At 41.2% G+C, this 21,017-nt stretch overlaps 1 protein-coding gene across 2 annotated transcripts in view; it reads left to right on the top strand.

Moving 5' to 3' along the window:
• LOC141271711 (uncharacterized) overlaps positions 1 to 21,017 on the top strand; it is a 254,208-nt gene that overhangs the window by 8,262 nt on the left and 224,929 nt on the right. The window contains exons 2-7 of one of the 2 annotated variants that reach the window (XM_073681799.1): positions 6,232 to 6,381; positions 6,511 to 6,690; positions 6,774 to 6,897; positions 6,977 to 7,074; positions 7,259 to 7,349; positions 9,671 to 13,550. In XM_073681799.1, coding sequence (XP_073537900.1) covers positions 6,304 to 6,381; positions 6,511 to 6,690; positions 6,774 to 6,897; positions 6,977 to 7,074; positions 7,259 to 7,349; positions 9,671 to 10,911 — 1,812 coding nt within the window. In that variant the 5' untranslated portion in view covers positions 6,232 to 6,303 and the 3' untranslated portion in view covers positions 10,912 to 13,550. Of the gene's footprint in view, positions 1 to 6,231; positions 6,382 to 6,510; positions 6,691 to 6,773; positions 6,898 to 6,976; positions 7,075 to 7,258; positions 7,350 to 9,670; positions 13,551 to 21,017 lie in introns of those variants that run through there. The other variant, XM_073681800.1, reaches the window with a different exon arrangement.

Raw genomic sequence — 21,017 nt, 5'->3', positions numbered from 1 at the left:
CTTTAATAGGGATTTATGGAAGACATTAGGGATGCGAAGGGATGGAGGAAGCTTTAATCTGAATGCCACTGGATTGACCACCTCAACGATCTCATTTGGACCAATAAACTTTGGACCCAATTTTGCAGACGGCACTTGAAGTTTAAAGTTCCTGGATGACAACCAAACCTTATCCCCGATCTTAAAAACAGGACCCACTGAACGTCTTCTATCGGCCTTCTGTTTTTGGCGAGTCTAAGTGGTCCAATATTCTTCTGAACCTCCTTCCAGACATCTCCAAGTATTTGTACGGCGACTTCCACCCCAGGACATTTAGAACTAATCCTAGAAAATTCACCAAAATGGGGATTCAATCTATAATTACAGAAAAACTGAGAGGTTCCAGTAGACTGTACTCGACTGTTAAATGCAAATTCAGCAAGAGGTAAAAACGAAGACCAGTCCTCCTGCTGAGCTGCCACAAAGCACCTTAAAATTTGTTCCAAAGATTGATTTGTCCTCTCAGTCTGACCGTTGGTCTCAGGGTGGTAAGCAGATGAAAAGGACAAGTTAATCCTGACCTTATTACAAAAAGCTCTCCACAACTTGAAGACAAATTGTACTCCCCTATCAGACAAAATGTTAAGAGGGATACCACGTAACTTACAATATGAGAAATAAACAACTTGGAGAGTGTCTCTGCATTAGGTAATCCTGACAAAGGAACAAAATGAGCTTGTTTGCTGAATTGGTCAACTACCACCCAGATAGCAATTTTCCCACCAGACAGAGGCAAATCCATGATGAAATCCATGGACAAATGAGTCCATGGCCTTTCTAGAATTGGCAGTGGAGCCAATTCCCCGGACGGCCGGATGTGACTGACTTTAGCGCGTGCGCAGGCATCACAAGCAGATACAAAATCTTTGATATCATTATGCATGGACAGCCACCAAAAAAGTCTGGTAATGACTTTCCATGTAGCAGTAACCCCAGGATGACCACTTAAGACGGAATCATGAAATTCTTGTAACACACACAATCTTAGGTACACAGGCACAAATGATTTAGATCCTGGAGTGTCGGGAGAAGCCAATGACTGGGCGTTATGGATCTCCTTTTCCAATTCTGAGGTTACCATAGAAACCACAATACCCTGAGGAATAATGGAGGATGGAGGTTCTGGAGGAGAAACTGAATCGAGACTACGAGATAATGCGTCAGCTTTCACATTCTTAGACTCCGGTCTGAATGTAATGCCTCTGTGGGAGTTTATCTTTTAGCTGATTCAATGTAAGCTAGATTCTTCTGATCACTGACCACAGTAACTGGATGAACCGCTCCTCCAAAAAATGCCTCCATTCCTCAAAGGCTAATTTTACAGAAAGTAACTCACGATTCCCAACATCATAACTTCTTTCTGCCGAAAATTATTTAGACAAAAAAGCCCATGGACGCAAGTTAGTCAGAGTTTTGGACCCCTGCGACAAAACCGCCCCCACTCCGACCTCCGAAGCATCCACCTCTACAATGGATGGCTCTTTGAGATCCGGTTAGATCAGAATGGGAAGAGGCATGAAACACTCTTTTCATTTTTCAAAAGCCCTGATAGCACCCTGTGATCACACCTTGAGATTTGCCCCCTTACGTGTAAGGTCAGTAAGAGGTTACACAATCTGAGAAAACCTCTTGATAAATTTCCTATAATAGTTGGCGAATCCCACAAAATGCTCCAAAGGCTTGAGATCACGAAGCTGAACCCAGTCAATTATGGCCTGTACCTTCCAAGGGTCCATCTTAAACCCTTCTGCTGACAAGATGAACCCCAAGAATGAAATTTCCTGAACAGAACAAACACATTTCTCTAATTTAGCACACAAAGAGTTCTCACTTAATCTTTGTAACACAACACGGACATGTGCATTTAGTAACCCAAATGGCATGACAAGTAGTGTTGAGCGAATTTGTTTGGCATTTAAAATTCGTGTTTGTGTGCAGGGTTCCGACTTTTTCACGCCAAAAAATCAGCTCCGAAATGCTGAACAAATTCGCTCAACACTAATGACAAGGTTTTCAAACAGACCCTCAGACCTTAAAAACGCTGTTTTCCACTAATCACCCTCCCGGATGCGGATCAAATTGTAAGCCCCTCTAAGATCAAGTTTAGAGAACACCATGGCCCCCAGAAGCTGATTATATAGGTTGTGGATGAGTGAAAGTGGGTACGTATTTTTAACCATGATTTTGTCGAGTTCTCGGAAATCGAGACAAGGATGGAGACCCCCATCTTTCTTTTTTACGAAGAAAAAAATGGCAGCTACCGGAGAGGAGGAAGGACGGATATGACCCTTCTGTAAACTTTTGTTAGCATATTCTTGCCCATTCAGGCCCAGACAAATTGTAAAGGAGAGCTTTAGGCAATTTGGCACAAGGAATAAGATCAATAGCACAATCATAAGGATGATGGGGAGGTAGTATCTCCGCCTCTTTCTCTGAGAACACATCTCCAAAGTCCTTCAGGTATCCCGGCAGACCCTTCAGACTAGCGGAGCATGTTTGTACAGTTTTTAAACATTTCTTGCAACAATTAGGGCCCCATTTAACAATCTCCCTCTGACACCAATCAATAACAGGATTGTGAATCGGCAACCATGGAAGCCCTAGTACCAACCCAACAGGTAAATTATCCAACACAAAACATGAGAAGGATTCAAGGTGGAGTGCTCCCACTTGAAGCGTGAAATCCACTGTTACCTTCTTGATCAAATTCCTAGATAATGGTGTCTTGTCAAGGGCAAAGATTTGCTTGGGTCTTTCTAAACGAACTGTCCCTAACCCTAACTTCAGAACCAGTCCCGAATCAATAAAGTTAGCAGCAGACCCACAGTCAATGAAAGCCAATGTTGATAACACCTGGTTCTCAAAGCATAACACTGTATTTATCAGTACTTTAGCAGAAAAAGGTACGTGGGAGTCTGGGTGACCTCCTTGGCCATCACCCAGACTCGGACGTTCTCCTGATGGTGTGCTAGCCTGAGGGCAAGTAGGGCAATTCTTGAGAAAATGTTCAGCGAGACCACAATACAGGCAGAGTCCGAGATCTTGTCTACCTCTACAACACGAAGACTGGCAACTTTAATCTCCAATGGCTCCACCTCTGGTAAATGGACCTGCTCCGGGAGAATATAATGGGCAGCTTGTTGTTCCTCACGTCTCTCATGGATTGTACAGTCCATTCATATGGCCTGGGTCATGGCCTCCGCCAGGGAACAAGGAGCTTCATGGAGGACCAGGGCGTCCTTAAGGGTTTTAGAAAGGCCTTTGTAGAACTGGCACCTGAGAGCTGCATCGTTCCACAGAACTGCAGTGGACCACTGCCGGAACTCAGTACAGTAGTCCTCAGCTGTGCGACCCCCTTGAGCCAGGATCTTAGCCTCAGCGACCTGGATCCTGTTGGGTTCGTCATATATCAGTCCTAAACTGTCAAAGAAGGCGTCAACAGAAAACCGTTCTGGGGCTTGTGGGGACAAGGAAAATGCCCAGGTCTGAGGGCACCCTTGCCGAAGGGACATGATTATTCCCACCGGCTAGAACTCCTCCCCTGACAGCTCTCCCTGAAGACCCTAAACTGGTCTTTCTCTCCAGAAAATTTATCATGGAGGTCTAATACAGATTCAGGAGAGACCAACTGTACATCAGAGGGTACTAACGTCACAGCCACTGCCGGCAGTGGAGGGTTATCCGAGATTTTCATTAGATTAGTTATCTGACCCTGCAACTGACATTGTGATGACTCCAGACTCTGGCATTTCTTAGCCAGATCCTGAGTCATCAGCTTCAAATTCGCCATATGGTCACAGAGCGTGTGAACAGTCTCCATACAGATGAAAAAGAAAAACGTATTGGCCAGACGTAATGTGACGCTGAGTCACTTTTCACTGCCAAGCTGTGAGACAGAATAGTCGAGGGGTCCAGAGTAAAAAAACAGGAGGGTACGTCATAAACAGAGGGAAGAGGCAAAGGCATAGTCAGGTAACGTTACGTTGGTCAGAATACCAGGATAGCGGATCAGAGCAGAAGGAGTTAAACAGACGGATGGGCAGAGCAAGGTCCAAGGTCAGGCAACAGAATATCAATACAAAGAACACTTAGGCACAGAGAAACAAACCTCACACTAGCTGAATGTAGGTCTGGCAGAGGTCAGGGAGAAACAGCTCAGTTATGTAGCCTAGCATTCACCTGGAATGATGAACACCTGGAAATAGCCAGTGCCTCCCAGCCTCAGATTGGACAGCCAAGCTGTCAATCAACACACTGACAGCTTCAGCACGCTCCTGTACCAGATTGGACCACCGAGCTGTCAATCAAAGTACCGACAGCTCCAGCATGCCCCTGTACAAGATTGGACGGCTGAGCTGTCAGTAACTGCATCCCAGACACAGTGAGGGGTGGAACTGTGACAATTTTCTTTTCCTTCCATACAGTACAGGGTCAAATTGTCTGAGAAGTACTCAGTAATCAATGGACACCCAGGTGTTTGAAAGGGAAGGATATAAAAGTATCAGACTCACATGTTGCAAACCATGAATAAGCATTGGTTTGGTATGTGGGCACTTGGTGGTATGCCATCACAACAGTTTTTATGAATTTACAATAAATGTGAGGTTTTAACAATATAGACAATGCTGGAGAATTCATCCCTCCTCCTTTCTCTACTTGAAATGTCCCTGACCAGGGCGGCTCCATGCGGTGATCTTCAGACAAGGTGCATTGAATAAACAGTGAGCTGACCTCCCTCTCCATTTTCCCATTACATGCATGCTTTCCCTACAGTGACAAATATTTATTTTTGCTAAAACTGTGATATTTTCACTTAAACTTTTTTTTAAACCTTTTTTATAAACTTTTTTAAACAACTTTCATTAGTGCAATCATACAACATACAAGCCTCTGATTGCTCAGGTGATGCACTGTACTACTGTAGTGCCGTGTATTATCACTACCTGTCAGTGCAATAGTAACGACCCCATACACATGAGATAAGTGTTGGTTGAATGGTCATTTGGCAGATGGCTATCTCTCCCGACTCCCCCATACACACAAATATTCCAGCTTTCCTGTGGTCTGTATGACTGACTGCATCTGTAGGGAGGCCCCCAAATACATTATATAGTCGACCAAAACCCCCAAAATCAGTGCTTTCATGCAACTTTAGTCTAATATTTAAGGGTGGCGTTAAAAGGTAACTTATTGGACGCTGCCTCTGTCCCGGCCTAATAGACTTTTGTACATTGCAGGCCCAGACACCATTATTAGGCATTTAAGTATTGTAGGAACTATACCATTGAGCACTTGGGGAAGAAGGGGCATTGGGCCAAACTCTGTCACACCTTCTTAGATACCATGTTTGCTTTTTGCAGGAGCAAGTGGTTAAGCTGCCAGGGATTTTGTTGCAGCCGCACCTGTGTCATCCTTGCTGTGTACATCTATGTTCTGGTGCCCAAAAGAGTTCATATAAAAACAAAAACAAATGTTTAACGTTTTAAAAAATAATATGTGTCTTCTGCTTTTTGCATGTTTTTTCTTTTTACAAGAATTGTTGGTGACCATTTTCTTTTGAAACATTTTAATATCTGCTTTTTTTCTGGGGTTTTTCTTGTAATATAGGAAAGCCTAAGGCCAGAAATAAACCCCATAATACACTGTACATGTAGACTTTGATATCAAATAATTGTTGTCCGCGGTGTTTGTGCAATCAAAACAGCTTTTATAAAATCCTCAAACTTCTGTGTGTGAATCAGACATGAGCTGTAACTTGATAGAAGATTACAGTCCGGGGAAGACGGGGAACATTCATACAGACAGCCTGTGTTGATGTGTTTAGTGACGGTTTGTGGCTAAATATGTTTTTAGAGCCGTAGTAGAAGATGTTGCCTCATCATGTAGTTATTTCTCATGTCACGTGAAATTAATATCTCCTGCAGTACTGCTAATGCCAGTGTCGGAATATGAGACGAGAATTAGCGGTATGGAAGATGAGTCTATGAGAAACGTATTCAGCTGCAGACTCCGAGGAAGAAATTGCTTGTTGTCTGTGGCCTAAAATATAAAGGTTTTATTACTAGATGTAAAGAAAAAACTAAATACTGTAAAATCATAAATCTTATATGTTTCCCCTCATTATGTCCAATAGTTGTATTATACCAACAGGATTTTTATGATGTTCCATCGGCTCATCATCTCCTCATTCAGGTCTCTACAACACGGGATCCTCTCAGTGGAGATCTTCCATATAAGAAAATTTTCCTGATTTATCCATCAAAGATGGATATGGACAGGGACAAGATGGCGGCGAGGATATTACACCTCACCCTAGAGATCCTCTTCCGGCTTACTGGAGAGGTGAGAGATTCTGATGACATCACATTTAATCATTCTTATCTATGGGAATAACAGATGAACAGAACTGGAGAGGTGAGGACTCTGGAAATGTCTGTTGTGAGATTTATTAATGTGTCTTTCCTTAACCAGGATTACACAGTAGTGAAGAAGACCTCTAGTGAGTGCTGTCAGGACCCTGTGTCTGAGGGATGGGGAAAACCCCTGAGACTAATCACGGGGCCTCCACCTCACCCCTTGATACATGAGGACATCAATGACCAGAAGATCCTAGAACTCACCTACAAGATGATTGAGCTTCTGATTGGAGAGGTGACATTACTGGGAATGCTGGGACATTATACAGTAACGCTATGAAGGGATTGTGGAGATGACGGTATCAATGTATGTGTCAGGTTCCTATACGGTGTCAGGATGTCGCCGTCTATTTCTCCATGGAGGAGTGGGAGTATTTACAAGGACACAAAGATCTGTACAGGGACGTCATGATGAAGATTCCCCAGCCCCTCACATCACCAGGTAATAGACAGGACTAAATACACGCAGCTTACAATTATCCGTATGAAAATAATTCAGTCCCTGTATGTGTTTCCTCCAGATCGATCCAGTAAGAGGACAACACCAGAGAGATGTCCCCGTCCTCTTCTTCCACAGGCCTGTAAACAAGAAGATCCCAATGTTCCTCAGGATCATCAGGTAGATGGAGAGAAGGTGTCATGAGATCTCCCCTACAATGTGTAGACGGCTGTAAAGGTCTTGTGCTCAGTCTTGTTTTATCCACAAATATTTATATTTGTGTAATGAGAACAGTGGAGATGACGGGATTAGAGCTGATCATAGATGGGACTTCTCCATCTTACTTCTATAATATTTGTTCCAGAGTGAAGATCAGACCCATATTAATACTACAGAGACATATGTGATGGGTGATGAGCGGTGTAAAGAGGAGATTCCTACATATGACCACCCAGGTGAGTCGTAACCACTAAATGCAGTGAACTCACAGATTCTTCTCAGTCACCGGCTGTGGCTGCTTTATCGGTGGTGTAGTCCGGCCGTATCACAATCGTGGATCACCATTTTGCCGCTCGACCACAACATTCTCCTCTGTCCGAAAATGTTCAAATTACTTTGTGAAATTGTGAAAGACCTTTTCTATAGAACTTACAACCTGGAGGATCCACCTACCCCCTAGGATTAGGAGACGCTGACCGTTACCTGCCCATATCTGTAAACTACAAAGCCAAATGACAGCGTACGTAGAATGTGCTGACAAGTTAGAAAATCACTTGAAGAAAAATATTACGATGGGCCTGTAAGAGAAAGCGGAGGGTAATGATGGTGTTGGCTTCCTAGAACAATGATATCTTATTGGATGAATCTACCTTCTCGCCCTTCTGTGCTGCTGAATGTGCTCATATGGTCCTTACAAGACACTGTACAATAACAGCAGAGTTTCCCTTTATCTTGACTTTTCTTTTTCTTTTCAACCAACTAACTTCAAACAGGATTGCGATAAGCTACACTAAAAACATTACACCTGTGCCATGATATATCTCTAAGCTGTGCGTGGCTGATGGCTGTAATATACATTTATTCCCGCCTGCAGGAGATGTGTTGGCTCCAGCCCTGGTTTCATGGATTCACTCCACGTCATAAATTCCATTATGTTTTCAATCCTAAGGAATTCAGATTACTACACAATCTCTCCTGAAACAGGGAGCACTAATACTTTCTATACTCTGCTGGTCAGAATTCATAGTAGCTCCAATGCTCCACCATAAATGAGTGCAACTCCGGTTTAGTGTTGGATTTCTCCCTTCATACATACGTTGTTGTTGGGGATGTTACATGTTTTTATATTCTTTTTTTTTTTTTTACCAGTTCATTCAGTATGATAGCTTCATTGTAGTGGGATCGGCCTTCCTCACTTATGTGACTCTGTAACTCCCTGGTAGCCTTTCAAAAAGATCTCCATTGCCTCTTCCAAATGCCCAAGCTCTAAATTTAAGACACCTCATCTCTGCACTATTATAAAAAGTTCTCTTTGAATGCCTAATATTTCTTCTTGAAACTCATCTGCATGAAAATATTGTCCCTTAAGATAGTTTAGATTGCCAAGAGCCACCGAGCCCCATACTCTAATTACTCCCATTACCAGCGCCGCCTGCAGAATGAATAAGGCGACTCCTGGTGACAGAAGCCGATTCACAGGATCAGATCCCAGAGGAGATGGGACAAACCATTTGCAGAAGCCCTAATATGACAAAATGTCAGAAAACCAGAGCAGTAGAAATCCCCATAAAGTGACTTCATTTTGGAAATTACAATTCTCAGTGAATTAATCTATAGGAGTATTGATTATTTTGACTACACAGGCATTTTCCGAAAATTAGCCCTGGATGTTGGAGAGTAAAAATTGCATATTGGCCATTTTATTACCCAACACATAGTGCTCAGATTGTGCTCCAGGATACACAAACACCTTAAATTAAGTGGGTTCTTCTCACTATAGTAATGCCAAATACATGGATGCTAAATGTGTTTTGGGCGCACTGCAAGGCTCAGAAGTGAGGGGGAGATTTGGCTTCGGAAAAGAAGATATTGCTGGATTGGTTTATGGAAGCCATGTTGATTCTCAAGTGCCTTTGAGCCACTAATAAAGTGGAAACCTCTGTTTTTCCACTGACAGATGATGGACCTGAGTGGGGGGCTTGTTTTTTGTAGGATGAGTAGAAGTTTTTATTGGTATCATTTTTGCCTACATAACATTTTTTGATGGCTTCTTATTCCATATTTTGGAGGCAGAATGAACAGTTGGACACCACGCTCTACTGGTTCATCCTATGAGGTTTTCTATTAGACTGTGAACTGTCATTCTGTCAATAACTTGCCATTTCTACAGACATTTTAAGTACAATTAACACAAGAATCCCATAGAAAAATAAATAAAGATAGCATACCACTTCTAAATCAATCTAAACAAACACATCCCTGGGCTACATGCTAGTCCAGGAAAATGAAGAAATATATGCTCAAGTTTAAAAATCAATTTTATTAGACGCAAATCTAAAAAATAGAGGAATATTTAAAATATTTTAAATATTTCTCTATTTTTTAGATTTGTGTCTAATAAAATTGATTTTTAAACGAGCAAATATTTCTTCATTTTCCTGGACTAGCATGTAGCCCAGGGATGTGTTTGTTTAGACATTTTAAGTAGAAATGTTCAAAAACATAAATTTCAAGGACATTTTATTCAAAATTAATAATTGTTTTTTTTTCTGAGCAGATGACTGTACCAGAAGATCAGAGGGACAGGAGATTTTTAAATTGGATGATCTTGAGATCCCACATGATACAATTGAAGTGAATGCCATTACTCCAGATATACCATCATCCCTTCACAGCAAACATCAATCATCTGATCCTATGAAACAGGTCCTATCTTCTGATTCATTGCCAACTACTAAGGAAAATGAAAATAAAATAAGCATTAAAAAACTAACTGCTCCTAAAGCAAAGAAATCATTTTTATGTTCAGAAAATGGAAATAGTTTTACCCTCGAAAAGTCTATTCTTAAACATCAAAAAATACAAACAGCGGACAATAGATTTTTTTGTTCCAATTGTGGAAAATATTTTAACCAGAAATCAGTTTTTGTTGATCACCAGAGAACCCACACAGAGGAGAAGCCTTTTTCATGTTCAGAATGTGGGAAATATTTTAATCGGAAAGACCATCTTGATAACCACCAGAGAACCCACACAGGGGAGAAGCCCTTTTCCTGTTCAGAATGTGGGAAATGTTTTAACCGGAAAGAGCATCTTGATAACCACCAGAGAACCCACACAGGCGAGAAGCCCTTTTCCTGTTCAGAATGTGGGAAATGTTTTAACCGGAAAGAGCATCTTGATAACCACCAGAGAACCCACACAGGCGAGAAGCCCTTTTCCTGTTCAGAATGTGGGAAATTTTTTAATCGTAAAATGATTCTTGATAGACACAAGAGCACCCACACAGGCGAGAAGCCCTTTTCCTGTTCAGAATCTGGGAAATGTTTTAATCGTAAAATGATTCTTGATAGACACAAGAGCACCCACATAGGGGAGAAGCCCTTTTCCTGTTCAGAATGTGGGAAATATTTTAACAAGAAATCAGGTTTGATTAAGCACCAGAGAACCCACACAGGGGAGAAGCCTTTTTCTTGTTCAGAATGTGGGAAATATTTTAACCATAAATCAGTTTTGGTTACGCACCAGAGAACCCACACAGGGGAGAAGCCCTTTTCATGTTCAGAATGTGGGAAATGTTTTAACCTTAAATCAGCTTTGGTTACGCACCAGAGAACCCACACAGGGGAGAAGCCCTTTTCATGTTCAGAATGTGGGAAATGTTTTACCCATAAATCGGATTTGGTTAAGCACCAGAGAACCCACACAGGGGAGAAGCCTTTTTCATGTTCAGATTGTGGGAAATGTTTTAACCAGAAATCCAATTTGATTAGGCACCAGAGAACCCACACAGGGTAGAAGCCTTTTTTCTAATCTTATTTTTAATCCAATACATTTTTATTGAGATTTATTCATTAGTTGTTTTTTTATAAAACAAGAAACCAGTGCATACAATAATAAAATAACATACCATAGGGATCACATACATGCATCTCTCCTATATATCCTTTCAGCTTGCCCATTACCATCTGATAACTTGCAGTTACTATATCTTACAATTAACATTCCACATTCTTGAAATCTCTTATATAACCATAATATTGTAATAAACATTATAATCCTATACACATATAGGTGTGCTATATTACCCATACCACATGTTAAGGAATTCCAATACACATTACAATGAAACATTAGACCTCGCCAATACTGCCCTTCTCCCATAAGTCATTGTCTCTCCAACAATAACCCCCTTGATGGCATTCCAGGTGTATCCAACCATAAGCCCCATGTTTTCTTAAATGTATTCATGGAGTTTAGTTTTTTATATACCCCTTTTTCTAATCTGATAATATTATTTATCCTATTTTTGAGTTCACTAATTTCTGGAGATAAGGGGTTAATCCATTTGGATGCAATATGTTTCCTAGCTTGAAATAAAATACGTGAAATCCCTATTGAAATTGGGTTAAATTCCATATCATCCTCTAATATACCTAATAGGCATTTTTTGGGTCTGGTTGAATATCTATTTTATATACCCTCTTTATAATAGACAGAACTCCTTTCCAGTATTTACCTAACTCCCGGCATTCCCATAGCGGATGTAATAGGCCCGCAGCATCCAAGTTACATCTTGGACATTCAGCAGCAGTCCGGTATCCTATGTTACATAGGAATCTAGGCGTCTTATATTTCCTATGTATTAATATGATCTGGGAAAATCTCTGCCCCTCATGTAAAGATAATTGGGGTACCAGTTCTAATACCGCTCTCCATTGATCCTCAGAAATTGGACCTATATCTCCATCCATTTTTGTCTAGCTGGAGAAGGAAATATTGTTAAATAATTATCAAGAAGGACTCAATAAAATATCAGAAATATGACCCTTAGTATTTCCCTTCTCTAATACCAACTTAACAAAAGTATTATTTTCTACCCAAAAGGGAGTCCATCTTGATTGTGCATTAAATGAATGCCGAGACTGTAGAGATGTATAGAATTGTTTATTTGTCAACCCAAATCCCCCCTTTAATTGATCAAAGGACTTAAGTATCCCTTCAGATAACGTTTTATATCATATATATTCCTTTATCCACCCAACTCCGGAATCCCTCTAATTTATAGACCTCTGCATATTTATTATTAAACCATATAGGTGTAGATTCATTGCAGTCTCCTATTTCCATTATATCTTTACCCCTATCCCAGACCTTGTAGAGTAGAGCAAGTGTAGGGTATAGTGATTTCTTGTGTGCGAGGTCATTCAGTTCCACTATATGAATAGGAATATTCCACGGTGTTCCTGAGGTAATTAACCCCTTAATACTATTTGGGTTTGCAGCACTTTGCTACTCACCCAAATGTTGCAATATAATATATTAGTGCATTAGGAATCGCCAATCCACCAGATTCCTCGTCACTTTGTAGTTATTCACATTTTATCCTAGACGATTTCTTTTTCCATATAAGAGAATGAAACTTGCTATGAATTTTCTGAAAATGGGAATTATGGATCCAAATAGGGGCACTATGCAGAATGTATAAGAGTTGGGGCATCAATATCATTTTTAATAAGTTCCCTCCTCCTACAGCTGATAATGGTAATCTCCACCACGCATCGATTTTCTTTTTATACTTTTCCAGAAGAAGATATAGATTCAGTGCAATGTAATCCGGAGATCTTATTGTTATACTTATACCAAGGTATTAGAATTTCTCAACCCTTTGTATTCGTGTAGGTTCTAATATGCTGGAATCAGGGATATCATCACATGGTAGAATAACCGACTTATCCCAAATAATGGACAGTCTTGACCATTCACCAAACTCTCCAATAATGTTCAGAATAGGATCAGTAGACTTCTGGATATCACCTACAGTAGAAACCAGAAGTTTCCATACACTATATAAAAAGACACATCTGCAGGTTTTTCTCAATATCTGACATGAAATCAGAATAAACCTTTCCGGTTTTAGGTCAATTAGGATTACCATCATTTATAATATTTGCCAAATGCCAGAATAATGAGAGAGAGAGAATGTTTTATGGCATTTTTATTACTTACTGCAAAGTCAAAAGTTTACATACATTTCATTAGTATTTGGTAACATTGCCCTTAGGCTGCGTGCCTAATATGTGTTTTTCAAGCATTTTTGCAGCGGAATTTCCACAGCGAAAACGCTTACAAAATGCTTGGTAATACGTGCCCCATGGTCCCCATTATCATTGCGGAAAAATACACACCATATCCATTAATTTTGCGGACACGCAGCGTAATTGCCGCCATTGACTTGCATTGAATCGCTTACTACTCGCATCACTACATGTGCACATGCGGATCTTAAGCAATTCAATGTGCGGATGGTACCCGGGTCTGGAGAAGATGAGACTCTCCTCCTAACCCAGGTACCATAGTACCTGTTAAAAAAAGAATTTAAAATAAAAAATAAATATTATGTTTACCTTCCGATGGCCCCCGGTCTCCTGTACAATGCGTCCGGTCAGTTGTACGGCTCGCAATGGTGTAAAAGGACCTGCGGTGATGTCATTTAGTCATGTGACAGGTCACGCGACCGCTGACGTCAGCGGTCGTGTGACCTGTCACATGACTAAATGATGTCACCGCAGGTCCTTTTACACCATTGCGAACTGTACAAGATACCGGACGCATCGGAGGAAAGACCGGGGGCCATCGGAAGGTAAGTATAATGTTTGTTTTTTATTTTTTACCATTTTTATTCTTTTTTTTAACTATTAACTTGGTCACACTATATAAATCCATGCCGGTTGCATGGATTTATATAGTGTGACCAAGTTGTCAAGCACTTTCCAAGTGATGCTAAAATCTCTTGGAAAAGCGCTTGATAACCCGCATGCAGAAATGCATACAAAAACTCTTGACAAACGCTTCTACCTGACAGGAAAAATGCATGTAAAATTCACATGCATTTTTCCTGCTAGGGAGATGCGGAAAAAATTTGCAGCATTTCTGCATTGTGGGCACTTAGCCTTAAACTGAATGACTTGGGTCAAACGTTTGGGATATCCTTCCACAAGCTTCTCACAATAGTTGGTCGGAATTTGGGCCCATTCCTCCTGACAAAACTGGTGTAAGTGATCCAGGTTTATAGGTCACCTTGCTCGTACCTGCTTTTTCAGCTTTGCTCATAAATCTTCAATAGGATTGAGATCAGGGCTTTGTGATGGCCACTCCAAAACATTGACTTTGCTATCCTTAAGCCACTTTGTTACCATTTTGGCAGTATGCTTTCGGTCATTGTCCATTTGGAAGACCCATTTCCGCCCAAGCTTTAACTTCCTGGCTGATGTTTCAGATGTTGCTTCAGTATTGCTACATAATGTTCTTTTCTCATGATGCCATCTATTTTATGAAGTGCACCAGTCCCTCCTGCAGCAAAACAAACCAACAACATGATGCTGACACCCTCGTGTTTCACAGTTGGGATGGTGTTCTTAGGCATCCAAGCTTCTTCCTTTTTCTTCCAAACGCAACAATGGTCATTATGTCCAAAAAGTTCAATTTTAGTTTCATCAGACCACAGGACATGTCTCCAAAAATTAAGGTCTGTGTTCCTGTGTGCATTTGCAAACATTAATCTGCCTTTTTTATGTTTCTTTTGGAGTAATGGCGTCTTCCTGGCAGAGTGGCCTTTCAGCCCATGTTGATACAGTACTCGTTTCATGGTGGATATTGACACAATCTTACCAGCTTCCGCTGTAAAGGACATATCGATATCCATGCTATAATTACTTTTATAGTTACTTCATTTTTGCTGCTTGCTAAAATCATGTTATTATTCTTTGCATAGCATACATTCTTTCCTTCTTTCCTCTTGTTTCACATGCAATTATGATCCTGATGAATAATCTCTGTAATAATGTGAAACAATCTATTTGCCAGAGCCTTTGCAATAATTTTAGTGTCTACCGATAGAAGAAAAAAGGGACGATATGACAGCAGGTCTTTCCCTGGTTTCAAAAGGATCACTACAATTGCCTCATTCGTAGATTTTGGTATGTGACCCTATTCTAATGCTTCATTAAAAGTATCTCATAGTTTAGGGATTAGGAGATCCTTATATTTTTTTAAAAACTCATGACAGTCCATCAGAGCCGGGTGCCTTTTCATTAGCAAGGGACTGTAATGCATCCTCAAGATCAGACATTGTCAGTGGATTTCCTAGGAGCTACTTTCCTCTTTAAACTTAGGTAATTTTTTATCCTCAAGAAACAATCCAAGTTCATCCTCATTTCCTCTAAATCTTGATTCATAAATATTAGAATAGTAAGTATGAAAGGCATTTAGCACATTATTGTTTCCTGTTGTGGTGTCTCTATTTTCCGTGACATAAGATGGACCCTCCTGTGATTTATCTACGGTATAAAGAAGATGCTCCACACTTTCCCCCTGTTAAAAATATTTTTCTTTGTAAAGAACTGCTTGTTTTCTGCCTTAGAGATAAGATGATCATGAAATAATCTCTGAGCTGCCTCTTACTCCCGGCCATTACCAGCTGATGGGTTTAGGGTGTATTGCACCTCAGCCTGTTGCACCCCATTTTGGAAATCTTGTGTGAATTATTTAGTTTTAGCTTTGTATCTAATAATATCTCTTATAAGTGTTCCTCTACCATAGGCCTTCATGGCCTCCCATAGTTTTATTATTATTATTTTTTTAAAACATTTTATTGTTTTTATTGTAAAGATAATTCAAAACACATCCAAACATAAACACAATAAGAAATCAATCCAAATGGGTCTTGCTGTTGATTCTTGAGCTTTCAGCCATACGTTGTGACATGGATCAATCCTTCCTTTCTAATTTGTTCTTATTCTCATCCTCCTTCCTTTCCCTGATCTACATGCTATTCATTATTAATCTTTGTCTAACCATTTCACACCTTTATGCAAGTTGGTTTCTCATTATGTGTTCTAATATCTATTACTTTTCCCAATAGGTTCTTATGTATCAAACAATATTTGCAGAATCATCTGTTGGGTCTTGTAGTTTTCCTAGGGACCCTCTCAATGTCTCAGTGTGACACCAAACAGAGTTAACAAACGGCGTTACAATATGTGTGATTTCTTCTTGATTACAGTATTTTCCAATAAAACTTTTCCATTTAACAAAGTATTTGCTCGTGAGTTTATTTTTTTCTGCGTCTATTCTTTCTAGATATAATAGATTTAATTGTGAGATAAAATCCTGTAAAGTCGGGATTGAAGGTTCCAACCAACAACCTAGTAACATACGCTTTGCCAATAGAACCAAAACATATAATAATAATGGGGGATCTTAAACAAACAAGAGGGAGTTGTGTTTTAAAGTTCCACATTTCTTTAATGCAATCTAGAATAGCCCCCCAGATGCATAATTCTGGATACAGCAAAAGTCCATGTAACAAGACCATAGAAAGAGCTTTATATTTAGGACAATAAGTAATTCTATCAGGTTTAAGGTGCGTTTTGGGGAGATCAAAGGCGGATCTTGCTTTATGAATGATCTTAAATTGGGTTTCCCTCCACATTTCATAAGTTATTGCTTTACAGGTTTTTCCCCAACCTTCTCTTATCTTAACACCAATGTCTTGATCATTAAATTGTTCCTCCCAGCGGTGTTCGAATTGAACTGTTCGCCAATCTCAAATTCGAGCTGTTTTGGGCGGTGTTCGAGCCGTTCGACGAACCCGAACGATCTGAAAAAAATCCGGCTGTTCGAGGTTATGTTCGATAACTGTTCGTGCACCAAAATCGTAACTGGATTTTTTCACAGTAATACTGTTAATCAATGTTAATACGCAGTTTGAGTGTACAGTGGGCGGGGGGAGGGGCAGGGGATGGATCTCTGCAGGAATAATGAAGATCTCCATTTTTTTTTCTCTTTCCCGCATTTACAGTGGGGAGGTGCAGTCTGTCAGCCTATCAGCAGCGCACACACGGAGCAAAGTGCTTTTTTTCACACAAACAAGGGCATGTGTCATTGGCTGTGTATGTCACATGTCCTTGCCCTATAAGACCCAGCCATTTTCCCCGTCGCCACCATTTTCTCACTGCTGCAGCTGAGTGTTAGACGGCACTGCTGCTGCTGTTAGCGCTATATTGTGTAACTGAATTGCAAGCAAATTTTCTCTTAAATAGACAGAAAGGTGTAGGGAGTAGGGACTAGTTTGTAATTGCAGCCCTTTTAAGGGCTAGGTTACAGCAGTTCCTAGCACTTTTAGCAGGCAGGTCTGTGCTCTTAAATCGACAGATAGGTTGGGAGTAAGGACTAGGTGTAATTGCAGCCCTTTTGAGGGCTAGGTTACATCAGTTCCTATCACTTTTTACCAGGCAGGTCTGTTTTAGTGCTGTGCAAGTGTTTTTCACAGCATTTGGCTAAATCTAGCTAAGCAAATCCTTTTGAGCCTCTTGCAGTGTGTGTTAGTCAGTGGAGTAGCCTATCTGTGTTGCAAGCTACACCACCTGTGTATGTAATACAAATTTTTTACTGCACCTAGCCAAGTAAAACCTTTTGGGCCTGTAGCAGTGTGTGGTACTCATTGTATTAGGCCATCTATACCAAGCTCCACCAGCTTTGAAATTAATAATAATTTTTAGCTGCATCTTGCCTGTAAAATAATTTTGGGCATATTAGCAGTGTGTGGTACTCATTCTATTAGGCCATCTATACTAAGCTCCACCAGCTTTCAAATTACTAATAATTTTTAGCTGCATCTTGCCTGGAAAATAATTTTGGGCATAGTAGCAGTGTGTGGTACTCATTGTATTAGGCCATCTATACCATGCTCCACCAGTTTTGAAATTAATAATAATTTTAAGCTGCATCTTGCCTGGAAAATAATTTTGGGCATAGTAGCAGTGTGTGGTACTCATTGTATTAGGCCATCTATACCAAGCTCCACCAGCTTTGAAATTAATAATATTTTTTAGCTGCATCTTGCTTGTAAAATAATTTTGGGCATAGTAGCAGTGTGTGGTACTCATGCTATTAGGCCATCTATACTAATCCCCACCAGTTCCAAATTACTAATAATTTTTAGCTGCATCTTGCCTGGAAAATAATTTTGGGCATAGTAGTAGTGTGTGGTACTCATTGTATTAGGCCATCTATACCAAGCTCCACCAGCTTTGAAATTACTAATAATTTTTAGCTGTATCTAGCCCGGAAAATAATTTTTCTTCCCAATAGTGGTAGCAATAGAAATATGGGGCGCACGCCTGGCTAACAAAAATATATGCTTCATAACAAAAAACACCAGCCTAGCACACTGCATTAATAAGATGGCATCATCGTCTCTCCCAGTGCTAGGCCTACTACGCCGGCTAGCATTCCTGTGCCTAAAACACAATGTATGGGTCCGTGCTAGCCACGATGCTGAGGGGTCTAAAGCTGCTGCTAACGCTTTATCACAATTCAATTGGCAGATTTTCACAGATCTTATCCCCAACGCCGACCCATCGGGCAACAGTTGCCCACCCTCCCTATGGGATCTAGTGGCGAATAGTTGATGCCATTAATCAGAGCGTCAGTTGCCCCGTCGACGTGGCAAGCATACGGTAAGGCATGGGAAGAGTGGACACGACTAGTAGCAGGCAGACGGGTTGACCAATGTGAACAAGCCAGATTACAAGTCACCATAGAATTTCTCCACCAGCTAATGATGAGGGGCATATCAGGGGCGTCAGCGCAGCTGTGTCTGACCGGAGTAGCATTTCACTTCCAACTACTGAATTGGGGAGATGTGACAAAGAGATTCATCATCAGACAATCCATAAAAGGGTGGAAAAGGGGTCAGCCAAGTCGAGTGTAGACGTCCCGTTCCGTGTCTCTAAAACTGATTTCTCACATCATATCCCTAACACCATTAACATGACACTCACAATTTGAAGCAACACTACTGTCTACTGCATTTGCGATCGCCTTCTTCGGGGCGCTATGCATAAGCGAATTAGTCCCTCAATCCAAAATTACCACCAGTGCAGGCTTATTACACCAGGACGTAGTCATAGCCAATAATGCAATACTTCTACGCATACGCCAATCGAAAACAGTTCCAGCGGGCAGGGGCACTTGGGTACTTCTACAACCCACAAACGGTACACTGAGTTCGGTAACAATAGTAAAAACATATATAACCATCAGATCACAAAGTAATTTCTTCCTATCACACATTGATGGAATGCCATTATCAAGATACCAGTTCCAAGCTATATTTAATAAATGCATAACATCGGCAGGGAACCACCCCAAAGATTATGGGACACACTCATTCCGCGCGGCCACGGAAGCAGTAAGAGCAGGACTGTCAGAAACGGAAGTTCAGAGGATAGGGAGATGGCGATCCACATGTTTGGCGAGATACATAAGATCGGACTTGTTATCCTAACGTGGTTTGTCTCTTTTCCAGGTGATGCTAAGCCAACAGTGTGGGTGATAGGCCACTCGTATATATAATTGGCAGAAAAAGGGCGAAAGTCCGCCCAGGCGGGAGGAAATTAGTTTCTTAACACATATTTCAACTGGAGAGGTATTGGAGGTGTGCTATGGCCACGGGTACTAATGGAGGTAATCAAGGTAGGGAAAGAGGCAAGAGGTCCGGTCATCTTAGTTATACAGGCCAGGGGAAACGACCTAGGTCATCACAAGAGCGCATAACTAATGGCAATAATGAAACTAGACACTGAGCGCTTCAGAGAATTTTTCACAAAACTAACTATAGTATGGTCAGAGATTGTGCCGATAGCGGTATGGCAAGGTGCGCGAGACATCACGGCCATCGAACGGACAAGGCGGGTAATAAATATTGGGATGGCAAAATTTAGAAGAGACAGAGGCTGTGTAGTGATACAACACCGACAACTGGAAGGAGATAAAGCAGGCCTCATACGGCCCGACGGTGTTCACTTAATGGATATTGGACTGGACATATTCCTGTCAGGACTCCAGGACGGAGTGGAACAAGCGTTAAGAGTGATGGATGGGGGTCAGAGTCCTGCATACGAGTACGCAGGATCCTCCGTGGCCTGGAAATAGAAAGAACATGTTGGAGAGTTACACTTGTTGGCCAACTTGCCGGTGTGGAGACCCAGGGCATGCTGCAACAAGCTGAATTATTTTAGAAATAAAATGCCTTTATAATGGAATGAGTATAAAGAGTTAATAAAGCTGTGACCGATCCTCACCCATCTGGGTTTGGTTGGGGGTCTTCACAGTCTGCCTAGGCTAGATGCATTTAAAAATTCTTATTAGATACACAGGCAGTGCAGCTTGCTTCGCAGCTGGGCTACTACGCCCAAAGTATTGCCTAGGCTAGATGCAGTTAAAAATTCTACGCTGACTAGCAGACACTGAAGCTTTGGAGCAGACCTCTGAGTAAACTGGTCTTCAGACTCAACCATCTGTGTTACCCCAAGCCATAGTGTATGTAGTTTCTTACAGTTAAAAAGGGGGGGGGGTGACCCAACCCACCTGGAATTGACGATGCCAACGTCACGTAAAACACAGCAAGGGGACTCCAAAAGGAGTCTCCATTGTTTCCAAAAATTGTGGCACAGACACCACTTAAGTGGCATCAATTGCCCCAGAATTGCTTAAAACGGTTGGTGAGGTGATTTTACCAAATCCTCAAGCTTTTACTCTCCCCAGGATGACACAGGGGTAGAAAAGTCCTTGCGGATCCATGATTTGTTCATCTTTATGAACGTGAGTCTGTCTACATTCTCAGTGGACAGCTGCGTGCGCTTATCTGTCAGCACACCACCGGCAGCGCTGAACACACGTTCAGAGAGAACGCTGGCTGCGGGGCACGACAAGATCTCCAAGGTGTGAGTGGTGAGCTCTGGCCATTTTTCCAGATTGGAAGCCCAAAATGAGCAAGGGTCCAGTGACACAGTCATGGCTTCGATGTTCACTTGGAGATACTCCTTTTCCATCGTCTC

The sequence above is a fragment of the Phyllobates terribilis genome, unplaced genomic scaffold, assembly GCF_046119375.1.
Source record: "Phyllobates terribilis strain yellow unplaced genomic scaffold, ASM4611937v1 Scaffold_5__5_contigs__length_657084704, whole genome shotgun sequence".
Taxonomy (NCBI): Eukaryota; Metazoa; Chordata; class Amphibia; order Anura; family Dendrobatidae; genus Phyllobates; species Phyllobates terribilis.
This window is presented reverse-complemented; position numbering and strand designations above follow the sequence as displayed.